Source organism: Bremia lactucae, linkage group LG6 (assembly GCF_004359215.1).
Source record: "Bremia lactucae strain SF5 linkage group LG6, whole genome shotgun sequence".
Taxonomy (NCBI): Eukaryota; Oomycota; class Peronosporomycetes; order Peronosporales; family Peronosporaceae; genus Bremia; species Bremia lactucae.
In genome coordinates this window covers 5,245,785-5,258,847 of record NC_090615.1, presented here as the reverse complement: position 1 = coordinate 5,258,847, position 13,063 = coordinate 5,245,785, and the positions used below count along the sequence as shown (strand labels likewise).

The window sequence follows — 13,063 nt, the reverse complement described above, 5'->3', positions numbered from 1 at the left end:
ACAGTTCTGCCTGTTGGGAGCCTTGCTGATTTCAGCAAGGCTACTTTTTCCTTCATCTCGTCAAATTCATGTTGTATGAACTTGGCGATGGTTGAATGGAGGGCATCTCTGTCCAAATTGGACAGCATTGCCAAGATTGCATCGTTTCCTACGGTCGAACTCATTCGTTCGACCGCACTCCTTTCTATATCACTTAGAAAGGAGTAGCTTTGAGGGGAAATGTGATGCGTATAACCACTATCATCTAACATATCCATGTTAGTTTTAGGATTTTGTGGTCCTTGGACGGACTTCAAAGTGCTACCAGTCGTAACGGGGCACTACGACTTGGGTGACGACTTGCACGTCTCATTTGACTTTTCTGTTACTATAGGATAGCAACACTAGGATAGATTAACTAGACGAAAGAAGCGGAGGGTTTATGCTGAAGATTGAGTGAAGCGATGACTAAATATCACCTACACTTCGTAGCTGACTAGATCACATTTTTTTTTGATATTTCACTTTTTTCTCACGACTTGCCTTATTTAATTCATATAATCCTTTGGATCACATTGTTAAGAAATCACACGTTATCTTCTGTGTGAAATGAAGCCGCAAGCTCAAGCATACGAGTCGTGTCCAGCGTTTGTCCAGGCACAGGGCCAATGGCACTAAGCACCGCAGCCTTGGCAACTGCTTCAACAGAAATCGCAGCTTGCATTTCCCCACCAAAGAACGGCATATAGCTTATTGCAGACGAAATCGCGCCTAGGTCACGTGCTAGCATTGAAATGGGTGCTCCAAGTAGCTGCAGTGGGATTCCTTGACCCTGTTTCGTGCGTCGCCACCCATAGATAAAGCCCGGACTTAACATCACACCCGTGATTGGAAATCTACAAACATAGAGGAATCATTCATAGAAAATTGAATAATTGACAACTGGTATCGCGTCATTGTCTTACTTTTCCCGAATAGCTGCTTCGGCTCTCTCCTTTCCATGATAGTAACCATACAGTGGCAGCCACGATGGATAGCCCGATCTCACGCGAGAGTTCGATACGAATACAAAGCGCTCGACCCCCGCCTTCTGAGCTTCCGTGGCAGCCATTATTGTGGCATCACCGCACATTTTCTCCATAAACTCATTGCTACCAAAGGCTCCGACGGTCGAGACTATGAGCGATAACTTAAATCAATATGTATCCATGTTCAAAAGCTGCCATCTTACAAGACGTACTCACGCCTGTGACCCCCTCAACGGCCTTGGCCAATTCCTTGTCATCAAAAAGGCTACCCTTTTGCCAGTCGACTTGGTCGATCCAGGGCACATCCTGCCAGTCTGGCTTGCCTGATCGATTGAGACTGCGCACCTCAATCCCTTTGTGGACAGCTTGTTGCAAGATGTTGCTGCCCACAAAGCCATTGCCACCAATGACAAGCAGACAGTGCTCTTTTTTGTCGTACGCCTTCAGTGCATGCATCGACCTTACATGCATGCGTTTCGCGGTAGCACTTAGCATAACGAGATAGCCGTTTAGATGCGTTCTGAAGTAGAAATGAATGTAAAAAGTTACGCTGGAAATTAATTTTTGAGTCCCTGAAAGGTCGTTTATTAATAGCGACTAACAAATTTTACAGTCGATGAAAATTGGACAAATGGTAATAAAGATGGTCCTATCTATACCTGTATCATAATAAGGACAGTCAAGGGCGATGACAGCGACGGCTTTTGAGCAACCGTGTTGCGACGCAAATTCACACTATTTAAAAAGAATATTGATGAAGAGAACCTCGAGGAGGTGAAAGAGATTTTTTTCTCTTCGACATGGACGGAAGTGGCGATATTAGTAAGCATGAGCTAAAGGCAGCAATGCGGGCGCTTGGTTCCGGGGGAGATGGCAAAATTTTATCGATTGATTACCGACAATAATCAAGACGTGTCATGGACGATCGACTTAACAATTTTTAAAATTGTCATGCGTGGCTTACATATAAATTATGCTTGAGAAAAAGTGGTTGTTAACATCACAGATTCTCGCATTCGCGCAACATCCATTGCGGATTTAAATACTATATTTAAGGCTGGACCTGTCCACGTAATTGCGCTGCAAATGCGAAAGAAGTGTGTATTTCTTAGAGGACAAGCAATCGCTCGAGGCTGCGCGATCGAATATCGTCAGGGTTTGCACTTGGACCCGTTTGCGAGTAGTTTTTAGAATTTACAGCATTAGCCATCAGCATATTGCTTTAAAAACACAAAAACGAAACAACATTTAGCGAAAACAACATCAATTAAAGTCCTTAAATTCTATGTTTTATGTGTAAAAAGCTCATTCAAAATTGTCCTAATGCTTCGAATATAGCCCAGAAAGCGTTAAAAGATCTAAAGCGATTATTCCGTCAAATGGCGACTCGGACTTAACAATTCCATCCTTCATATCACTCTATTCGTGAGCCACTACTTCTAGACCGTCATAATAATTTCGCCGTCTTCATCCTGTTCATTTTCTACGCTACCTGCCCAAATACCGTTCCAGACAGTACTCCAGATATCCGATCCATGCTTTTCAATATATCGATTGTGTGTATCTTTCTCGCGTTGTGCCTTGGACGTCCACGCATCGAGCTTTAGTGGATGGGCTTGAGGCTGTTGAAGAGCATCAGTCACCCGCTCCATCTGTTTCTCAAGCTGATGCAAACTTAGCGAGCTCATGGTACTATTCGTGCTATCCGGAGTGCCTCCGACAATGCTGCTAGCTGTGTCATCAATGCTATGAGAGAGAGTGTCGTGGTCAGTTTCAGTCTGCTTAAACAAATATTTGGAGCCTTAAGACCAAAAAAAACATTCATACAAAGGTCTAACTATTCTGTACCTGTTTGCCTATTAAAAACATTCGTCGGATTTGCTCCTTCAGACTGTCCATTTGCAGGCGCTGTACGTTTATATGCTCCATAGCATCTTCTAATTGCCGTTGAAGAATCATCTTTTCATCCCGTAATTTCCGGACATAATCAAGCATTACGCGCTCTTCTCCAAGCATTTGAGCTTCCTGAGCGTCTTGCACAAGCGTTTCAATCGTCGCCTTCAACTGATTTACCAACAAATCTTTCTCTTCTAGCTGCAATAGTAATTTACTATCCTGTTCATTCTGGATGCAAGTTCCAGACACTTGTTCGTTTTTTTTTGGCAACACACAAGATGAGCTTTCACTTATCTCTGTTGATTCGTTTGCATGAAGATCGTTTTGAATCAAAGCGTTAGCAGGTTCCTCGCTTTCCTCGACGCTTTGAGAGAACAAATCCTTCACTTCCTGCAAACTTGCAAGTTCCAGAGGTGTTTTATCTTGACTCACTCCTTTTTCACCTTTCACATTGATATCTGCATGATGCATCAAGAGCAATTTGATGCCTTCTATGTGATTAACATGACATGCCAAGTGGAGTGGAGTTGCTCCTTCTAAATTGCGAGCATCCACGAGCTTCCGACGCTGTACGTCTTTTCTTTCTAATAAAAAATACATCACGTCCACAGCTTGGCAAGATGCTGCCCAATGCAGCAACGTTCCTTCTGTAGCAGCGTCTGTAATGCCTACATCCACACCGGCTTGAAGCAATTGGGTTACACTCTGTACGTCATTGGCTGCGACTTGCTGGATCAAAAAGTGATGGAAAACCTGCAAAAGTGCATGTGCATTGAGTTTTTGGGCCAAGATATAAGCAGACCGATTCGTGTGGTCATTTTCATCGAGTTGATTGCTTTGATGATCGGGGGGAAATCCAGCAGCCAAAAGAACTCGAAGCGCGTCCTTCTTCCCACTTGCTACAGCCACATGTACTGGAGATCGACCCGTCACGGGATCGATCACGTTAGACAACGATAATTGACCCCGTGCGTGGTCAACAAGTGCCTTAATAACGTCCGAACGGCCGTACTCGGCCGCTAAAAAGAAGCCATCAACAACTTCCTGGAGCTCTTCTTCAGTCATGCTTAAGCTCAAAAAGGAGCTGTGCTCAACATCAGCGTCCTTTGATTCGCTAAAAAAGAAAATTTGATTCACCGGCTCTGTTTAATTGTAAAAGGTACTAATTACTTTTAAATACGTCTATTTATATTAAAACTCGACCGCAAGAGCTTCGCCGTATTCCTTCGATCGAAGAAAAACAATGGCAAAGACCTAGTTCCAACTATTGAAATCTATTGACGCGAGATTTATCTTCAATTGGCATTATCTTCCCGCCCCCTTTGCTCGTTTGTTTAAGCTTCACTCTCTTTCGCTTCCACGTCTTTAATAAATTGTTCGAGCTTACTTGTCGCTGCTAGAATCAAGCCGTAAAACGGAGGTGACGGGTCATTTGGGTGCGACTTAAACTCGGGATGGTACTGAGTCGCAAAGTAAAAGGGATGGACGTCACGATCCAGCTCAATCACTTGCATCCGCTCTCCTGTAACGTCCGTACCAACAAAATTAAGGCCACTTTCACGCATTTTCGAAACAAAGGTCGGATTCACTTCGTATCGGTGACGATGACGCTCTAAAATTGGTTGATCCTTGCCATAGAGGTACGACACAAGCGAACGCTTCATCGCGTCTTCTTTTTCATGAACAATTGTTTGGCGTTCCCCACAACGCATGGTGCCACCCATAACGTCCGGATTAATCTCCGGCATAAACACAATCACTTTGTGTCCAGCATTCGCATCAAATTCCTCGCTATTGGCATCAAGCCATCCAACAACGTTGCGAGCGTACTCAATTACCGCAACTTGCATACCAAGGCACACTCCGAGGAACGGAATCCGATGCTCACGTGCGTATTTCGCTGCCAAGACCTTCCCATCGACTCCACGATCACCAAATCCACCAGGCACAACAATGCCATCCACGCTTCGAAGCTTTGTCCAAGCTTCGTCGTACGCTTTGGCATTCGTTTCCTGCATTTCCATCTCCAAATCACTCGCTTCAATCCATAGAATCTCAAGTTCTCGATCGCATTTCATGGTTGCGTGCTTCAGTGCCTTAATCACACTCAAGTACGAGTCTTGAAGACCCGTATACTTCCCTACTAGTGCAATGATGCACTTTTGATCGAATGAATCGACACGATGTGCCATACTGGACCAAGCTTGTAAATCTGGTTCACAGAACCGAGCCATTAAATGCAGTCTGGACAGAAGGATACTAGCAGCTCCTTGTTTGCTTAATAACAAAGGCACGTGGTAAATGTTGCTCACATCATGTACCGAGAGCACGTGATTTGCTGGTACTTGGCAGAACATACCAATCTTGGCTTTCGTAGCAGGTTCGAGCTCCTTACTGCTGCGACAAATGATCACATCTGGAGTAAGACCGGCACTACGGAGTTCCTTGATAGCATGTTGAGTAGGTTTCGTCTTTTGTTCGCCCACGGAGCCAAGCACTGGCACGAGCGAAACATGCACGAGACAAAAGTTTTCGGGGCCTACACGGAACTGGAATTGGCGAAGTGCTTCTAGAAACACCATACTCTCAATATCCCCGACCGTGCCCCCGACTTCAATGAGACATACGTCCACTGCGTCGTCGTCGACTTCACTCGCGTGAGTGCCATTGACATTAATCTGTGCCACGCGTTCAATCCATTCTTGAATCGCGTCGGTTACATGGGGAACGACTTGCACTGTCTTGCCCAAATAGTCCCCGCGACGCTCCTTTTCCAAGACGTGCGTGTAGATTTTACCCGTCGTGATATTGTGGTCGCGCGTGAGCGTGATATTTAGAAAGCGCTCGTAGTTTCCCAAATCCAAGTCGCCTTCACCGCCGTCATTGAGCACAAACACTTCGCCATGCTCGAACGGAGACATGGTACCGGCATCGCAATTAAGGTACGGGTCAATCTTGATGGACGTGACGCGCAGGCCCAGCGATTTCAGTACGACACCGATACTGCTAATGGTAATGCCCTTACCGAGCCCACTGACGGTACCACCCGTCACTGCCAAGTATTTCATCGTGGATATGGTAAGTGTGACGCACTGTTGGCAATGACTACGTCGAGTCGAATGAATAGGTGCGGGTCAAGCAATTGAGTGATTAACCCGGTTATGAAAATCACGTAGAAGTTGTATGGAAAATGGGCCATATACTCTCTCTCGAGTGGCTAGAAAATGGCCAATACAATTGGTTGGACGGCACTTGGATGAAATAGTAAAAGGCTAGAATGATGCAAAAGGCTTTTAATGCCATTATATTAATACCAATTGGTTATTAGTGGGCGGTTCGTCACGTATAAAAGGACGTCACTTGAACGACTTCGTAGGTCATAAGATAACTAGCATGAGATCTTCATTATTGCTGCAATTAGCCCTACAGAAATTACAGAAGCTAACGAGGCAAATGCAAGCGCTTGCTTCACTGGCACAATTGCTTTCAATTTGTCGTTCAACGCGCCGAATGGATTAATAGCTGCAAAGCAAAAGATGATTTGAATAGTAACAATCGTGAAGGAACAAAACTCAGAAACGGCAGGGCCATTGAATACCACAAGAAATTATATTCTCAATGCATGATTCCTCAATTGGGAATCCGAGACACCGTTTGCATCTATCTGCACGCGACAAAAAAAATTAGAAAATTGGTACAAGCGATCGGTAATGGTGCACCTAAACCAATGGCATTCCGAGTGCAGCAACCAGCTGAGAGACTAAATCGCAAGAGAAACTGCGGTAAACTTTGTAAAAGATTTATCTGGGTGTAAAGTCCCCTCTAGATATGTCTCGTCGCAACTTGTGACGCGTTTTGGGCGTAGTGTGACTAAAGATGGTGTATAGTGAAGTGATACAATTTAAGAGCATAAATTGAGTCCCTAAAATGTTCTTCTTCTAAAATCTTATTGTTTTCGAGGACGTTTTTTCACCATTTTTGCCACGTGCCTAGTCACTCTCTCCATCGGCTCTTTCTCACGACACCTCCTCGACCTCAGTAGCTGAACAACACTCTAATACTCTCGAGAGCCAATAATGTGGTTAGTAGCCAGCACGTTCACGCTGGTGGTTAGTGCTTGGATGATACCAGCACAGGCCACAATCGAGCAAGAAGGTGGCATGATCATGCAGCTACATCGCCGCCCAACTCAGAAAAATCACCCGGAAAGATACATGCGCCGTTTGACAAAGGAGGGCAATTCACCGGAACTCGTGCCATTGCACTTAGGATTGGGGTATGTCCATCTCTATTCTAGTGCTTTTGGCAATATGCTGACAACGTTGTACGATGGGTAGAACACATTACACATGGGTATATGCAGGTACTCCACCCCAGCGAGCTTCTGTGATCGCGGATACGGGCAGTGCCTACATGGCATTTCCATGCTCGGAATGTGATGGATGTGGTAACCACACGGACGCGCCATTTAACATCAACAACTCGTCTACTTTGATCCATGTGACGTGTGCGGAGCCCTCAATTTTTCAATGTACCTCATGTGAGAAGCAGTCGGATTCGTGCATGTATTCACAATCGTATTTAGAAGGAAGTACTTGGAAAGCTTCGGTGGTCGAAGATATTGTCTACTTGGGTGGTGATGCGAGTTTTAAAGACGCGGATATGCGCAATCAATATGGAACGCATTTTCATTTTGGGTGCCAAAATGCAGAAACGGGCTTATTTGTCACCCAAGTGGCCGATGGCATTATGGGTCTTTCAAATACAGGAAATAATATTGTGGCAAAATTATTTGAAGAGAATAAAATTGGTCGCAATCTTTTTTCGCTCTGCTTTACTGAGAATGGAGGGACCATGGCCATTGGCCATCCGTTTAAATCTGCGCATCGAGGTGAAGTCTCGTACGTGAAAATGTTAACAGATCGTTCCTCAACGTAAGAAAAGTTTGTTGCATCCTTTTACTTGTGGATTGAGTACTGACGTACGTGTGTTTGTCAATCCGTAGCCATTTCTACAATGTTCGTATGAAAGACGTTCGCATTAATAATAAATCCATCAATGCCGAGAAAGAAGCATACACTCATGGTCACTACATTGTCGACAGTGGCACGACTGATTCGTATCTTCCTCGAACGATGAAGAATGAATTCATGAAGGCATTTAAAAAACATACAGGTCGTGCGTATCAATCTGGCAATTCTTGCAAGAGCTTTACGATCTCGGATCTAGCTGTATTACCCACGATTCAGTTTGTCATGGAAGCAGATGGCGACGATGAGGCTGAAGTAGTTTTAAATGTCCCTCCCGAGCAGTATCTCGTCGAGTCGAATGGCGCGTACTGTGGTAGTATCTACCTTACTGAGAATCACGGAGGTGTTATTGGCGCCAACATTATGATGCATCGAGACGTCATTTTTGATGTTGGGAACCACCGCGTTGGGTTTGTGGATGCCGATTGTGCCTTTGAGGGTGGTAATGCCACATTGCCTCCGTCGATTCATAAAAGTATTAATGTATCGGACGAAATACCAGTCGAAGGGTCTGATGATAATACCACATCTGCCGATTTATCAAACTCCATTGAAGCGTCGACGCCAAAGCCCACGTCTGCTCCAATTTCTCCCGAGACGCCAGTAGAAGCAGAGCCCACATCTGCTCCAAGTCCTTCCGAAACGCCAATAGCAGCAGAGCCCACATCTGCTCCAAGTCCTCTCGAAACGCCAATAGCAGCAGAGCCCACAACTGCGCCGATTTTAACCGAGACACCAGTAGTAACAGAGCCTCCAATTGCACCAATTACTTCTGCAGCGCCTATAGCAGCAGAGCCGTCGACTGTGCCGGTTTCTTCCAAGGCGCCCATAGCAGTAGAGCCAGCATCTTCTGAGGCACCGAAAGCAGTAGACTTTGCATCTGCTCTAGCATCTTCTGAGGCACCAATAACAGTTAAGCCTGTCGAGATTGAGGGCACAAAATCTGAAGTATCTGTCGATGCTGCATCGAAGGACAGCATACAGACGTATTCTGACAATTTGATAGTACCAAATCAATCGTCTTTGGCTACGACGGGAGACCACAAGGCGAATGAAAAGCTGTCAGCGACTCATCCTTTGGTGCTTACGGTTGTCGGCGCAGTCTTGGTCGTGGGTTTCTTGGTGATGATGTTGATTTCGGTAAGTCGACGAAGAAAGAAAGATGGCAAGGAACAGCTTTGGAGTCGTGTGAAAGGGGATGAGGTAGATGAAGATGATGATGATGATGCGGATGAGTTTGGACTTGTGGGAATGGCAAATAATAATCGAAAGAATAGTACGAAAAGCCACCAGCGCGTACGACAGAACGACGACGACGAGTCTTATCAAAGCAGCAGGAATGACGAGATTGATGTATTGGAACGGGCAGATGAAGAAGAGACAAAAACAGAACCTCGTTCGATAGAACATGTTTAAATTTCAATAAATCGTCACTAATGGATGTCAATACATGTAGCCATGTGCTATTTGATAAGAGAAAAATGTACGATTGGCTATTATTAGTGCTTGAATTGGCGTTACTCCATGTCCTCTCTCGAAAACCTCGTGACATGGCATCACTGATGTCACGGTGTAGGTCTTTCTGGCTAGCATCTCTTGCAATTCTTGCATGCTATTTATCCTTCTCAGAAGTATATAGTGAAAAGCATTTCATAAAGGTTCCACTTTATAAACACCAAGAAAGCGCTCAATTGTCTGATCGCTTAGCACGCCAACAAATCCGAGCGCAGCGACGAGCACTGGAAGAATCTCCGGCTACTTTTGATAACGTTTCAGTAGGGGTGCTGGCACTGAGCGAATCTCATTTAGGTGTGGGTTTTGGGTGCGTAGCATTTACAATATTGGAAACGTGTTCTTGAGGTGCGAGTTAATGACGTGTCTGTGTAATCATATTCTGAAGTACTCACTACGCAGAACTTCACTTGGGTATACCTGCGCAACGAGCGTCCGTCATTGTGGACACTGGGAGCTACTTTACAGCGCTGCCCTGTAGCACATGCGTTAATTGTGGAAGTCACACCGATGGATTCTTTAACATGTCGAAATCCACGACAGCAAAGTATGTAGCATGCAAGGACTTTCAATATTGTACTTCGTGTGAAAATAATCGCTGTATACTTTCGCAGGTAATGTGTTTTATTTTAATCTCGTATTGCATTGCTCTTTTATGGTGACATATACGACTTTTGTACCCATGTGTGTGTGTGTGAATGTATAGAATTACGTAGAAGGCAGTATGTGGCAAGCTGAACTCATTGACGAGCTCGTATGGGTTGGCGGATCTACAACTACAAGTGACACAATGGAAGGGATTATCAAAACGTTTGGGTTTCGATATCCAGTGGGGTGCCAGACAAAGGAAACGGGTCTCTTTATCACACAAAAAGAAAATGGCATTATGGGTCTCGGACGCCGTCGCCCAACACTCTTGAATTATATGATCGAAGCAGGCCGAGTGACGCAAAATATCTTTACGCTGTGTTTGTCGAGCTATGGTGGTCACCTTGTGCTTGGAGGCGTGGATTATAGTCATCATACGAGTGAAGTTGGCTACACTCCAATGCTTTCGGAAAAGGCGGGTCATTACACTGTCTACGTCAAAGAACTTCGAATCAATAATCAAAGACTCGCGATTAATGCGCACACTATTAATTCGGGACAAGGTGTGATTGTTGACAGTGGAACGACCGATTCCTTTTTTGATGCAAGAGGAAGTCGCGCTTTTATGAGAGCGTTTCAAAAAGCATCCGGCGGTCATGAGTACACTGAGAAGGGCGTCAAGCTCACTGTGAAAGAGTTGAAGAATTTGCCAGTACTTTCGATTATATTGTCCGGCATGAAAGGAGATGGCACCGATGACATTCAGCTCGATGTGCCTTCGTCGAGTTATATGACGCCGTCGAGTGATAAAGGGTATTACTTTGGCAACTTTCATTTCTCGGAACGTAGCGGCGGAGGTAGTTGGCGACTTTGTATGTTTTGATAGTCGACGTACTCATTTACTTTTATTAGTTTTAGGTGCAAGTACCATGATCGGGTTTGATGCAATCTTTGACACAGATATGAAACGTGTCGGCTTTGCTATGTCAAATTGTGGTACGTTTGTTTAATCTCTACCAACAGAGTACACGAAGCGTTTTACGTATCAATTGTACTTTATCAAACGAATAGGAAGAACTCCTGCTTCTTCAATAAAGTTTCCACGAATTGACGGCAATAACACGCAACATCAAACGTTTAAAACCGTCACGGTTCCACTTGATTTAAACTCGACGAATCGAACTGCAACACCACAATTATCAGAGAATCTGAACCTGTTTTCAAACACCACTGCAAGCAACAAAACAATGACTGAGTACAGCAGAACAGAGATAACCACTTCGTTGAACAATGCGACCGCTGTTTTATCCATCGATTTGACAAAGAAGCAAGCGATTAATACGCACAGTGCCTTTATCGGTCAAGTTGTATTCATGTCGCTCGTGGGAGTGGCACTTGCAGTGATTGTTTGGACTAAGAGGCGTAAGCGACCTTGGTCCCGTATTCCTGACGTCATGGACAAGTTACAGTTGCATGCGGAAACAATTGATGACGAAAATGACACGCTGCCAATTTTACGTGAAAAGTCGCTATCTCCTCGAGCAACTTGGAAAGATTCAACGGCAAAATTTACGATTGGGTCGCCTGAAAATGAAGACATAGACGTTTTACACGGAACAGGGAAAGAAGCGAATATTTAAAGTTCAAGTCGCACATTTGGCGTGGAATTACAAGTTGAGAAACGCATCTAGCTAGCTACTAGTAAAAACAGCGTATATCTGTTTATCAGAGGCTGTCGATGATGCATTGCTAACAAAGCAACAATGAAACATAGACCTAAATTTAACTCGGAAATTTCCTATAAAAATAGACTACACTAAAGCTATTATGACACGCACACAACTCATTGAATGGAGAACGAATTTTAACAAAGCATCGTTGACTATGGCGGATTTGTTGTTCGATCGATTCAAATCTTCGATTTGAAACATAACTCGCGCTTTTTGTAGCAACGTTTTAGCCATTAAGTTCTAGGAGATGTTACGAATTGACCAAGTAGTACGACTAGCCGAGATTAATATTAAGTTCTAATCGTAGAGTAGGTTATATCGTCCAATCAATTAAGTTTGAGCTGGCTTAATAAGCAGTCAGAAAGAGGACAGCAAATTTTTTGCGATTAATTGTCAAGTTTGAAATGTAATGTCAAAATGGTCCAAAAGCAGTGCAAATTTCTTAACGCAATATTGACAAGTGTTCATGAATCTTAAGGAGATACAAATGTGTGACAATGGGTAAAGGGTGGCCGGCGTTGCTCTATGCTCTGGAACTTAGTCGCATGAGCAGCGTACATAGGCTTTAGAAGAGGACAATATCGATTTTATCGCGACTACCATAAATCATAGGCTTATTTGAATTATATCGATACCTTTTGATCAAGCACTGGTTGTTCAAAACAGGAACTTTCACGTTAACGCTAAAATACTCACGCGCATCACTTATTGCTCTGGTATTGCGGGGCACTCGCGCAACAGAATGTGAAGATTCTCTTTTTGGAATGTCTAAATGCAGCGTTTCATTCTGTTTGACAATGCCATGACGTGGTTGCTAAACTCATTACAAGACATCTCTGATGTCGAGTTAAAGCAATACTATGACATTATTCGTCTGCCGTATCGACTCCGACATTACATCGGCATGTCCCACGGACGAGTGCAAAAGTGCCGCCTCGTGGTGCACAATATTTCGAAAATGGCGTGCCATCGTCGTCATCATTCTCATCTGACGTTAAGTGGAAGACTAACGCGATGCAACGATTCTGGTGGATACTCACTGCCTTAAAAGGGCCATTCCAGGCAAAAATTCAGCCTGTACGCTGGCAATATCTTACGCAACCCCTACTCTTTCAGATCCTTGAATTTGTGGCTACCACGACGTATGTATCTAGTGAGAAAAGGTTGCCAGCATTCGATTCAGAATCACATGTTAGACGGTCCGTGACTTGGCGCTATTCTCATTTTTAATGGTATTGTCCGGTAGTAATGTCTATCTTCTCGCTCGTTGACTATAGCTCCATCTGACAGCGACCATACG

At 44.3% G+C, this 13,063-nt stretch overlaps 5 protein-coding genes across 5 annotated transcripts; 2 read left to right on the top strand and 3 right to left on the bottom strand.

Moving 5' to 3' along the window:
- Positions 1-436: 436 nt before the first annotated feature.
- Positions 437-1,550, bottom strand: CCR75_000325 (uncharacterized protein). The gene is made up of 3 exons (XM_067958433.1): positions 1,220-1,550; positions 945-1,155; positions 437-875 (listed from the first exon to the last, which is right to left on the bottom strand). The coding sequence occupies exons 1-3, from the start codon at positions 1,500-1,502 to the stop codon at positions 566-568; spliced, it is 804 nt and encodes a 267-aa protein (XP_067818406.1). The 5' UTR covers positions 1,503-1,550; the 3' UTR covers positions 437-565.
- Positions 1,551-1,763: 213 nt separating this feature from the next.
- On the bottom strand, positions 1,764-3,968 carry CCR75_000324 (uncharacterized protein; the record flags this gene model as incomplete). Its single annotated transcript, XM_067958432.1, has 2 exons — positions 1,764-2,785; positions 2,856-3,968. The coding sequence occupies 2 exons, from the start codon at positions 3,966-3,968 to the stop codon at positions 2,447-2,449; spliced, it is 1,452 nt and encodes a 483-aa protein (XP_067818405.1). The 3' UTR covers positions 1,764-2,446.
- A 269-nt stretch (positions 3,969-4,237) lies between these two features.
- Positions 4,238-5,971, bottom strand: CCR75_000323 (uncharacterized protein; the record flags this gene model as incomplete). The annotated part of the gene is made up of 1 exon (XM_067958431.1): positions 4,238-5,971. One exon carries the CDS (start codon positions 5,969-5,971, stop codon positions 4,238-4,240), a length of 1,734 nt encoding a protein of 577 aa, XP_067818400.1.
- Positions 5,972-6,979: 1,008 nt separating this feature from the next.
- Positions 6,980-11,867, top strand: CCR75_000322 (uncharacterized protein; the record flags this gene model as incomplete). Its single annotated transcript, XM_067958430.1, is given in 8 exon segments — positions 6,980-7,227; positions 7,241-7,837; positions 7,909-9,329; positions 9,524-9,755; positions 9,834-10,059; positions 10,152-10,890; positions 10,952-11,029; positions 11,105-11,867. 8 exon segments carry the CDS (start codon positions 6,980-6,982, stop codon positions 11,671-11,673), a joined length of 4,110 nt encoding a protein of 1,369 aa, XP_067818399.1. The 3' UTR covers positions 11,674-11,867.
- Positions 11,868-12,535: 668 nt separating this feature from the next.
- On the top strand, positions 12,536-12,811 carry CCR75_000321 (uncharacterized protein; the record flags this gene model as incomplete). Its single annotated transcript, XM_067958429.1, has 1 exon — positions 12,536-12,811. One exon carries the CDS (start codon positions 12,536-12,538, stop codon positions 12,809-12,811), a length of 276 nt encoding a protein of 91 aa, XP_067818402.1.
- Between the last annotated feature and the right edge of the window lie 252 nt (positions 12,812-13,063).

Bases quoted from the DNA above. Each gene is read 5' to 3' on its own strand.
- CCR75_000325 (XM_067958433.1), bottom strand. From the start codon at position 1,502: ATGCTAAGTGCTACCGCGAAACGCATGCATGTAAGGTCGATGCATGCA. The intron at 1,156-1,219 runs GTACGTCTTGTA...TATCGCTCATAG, and splicing joins TGAGGGGGTCACAGGCGTGA to TCTCGACCGTCGGAGCCTTT. The intron at 876-944 runs GTAAGACAATGA...CTATGTTTGTAG, and splicing joins GAAGCAGCTATTCGGGAAAA to ATTTCCAATCACGGGTGTGA.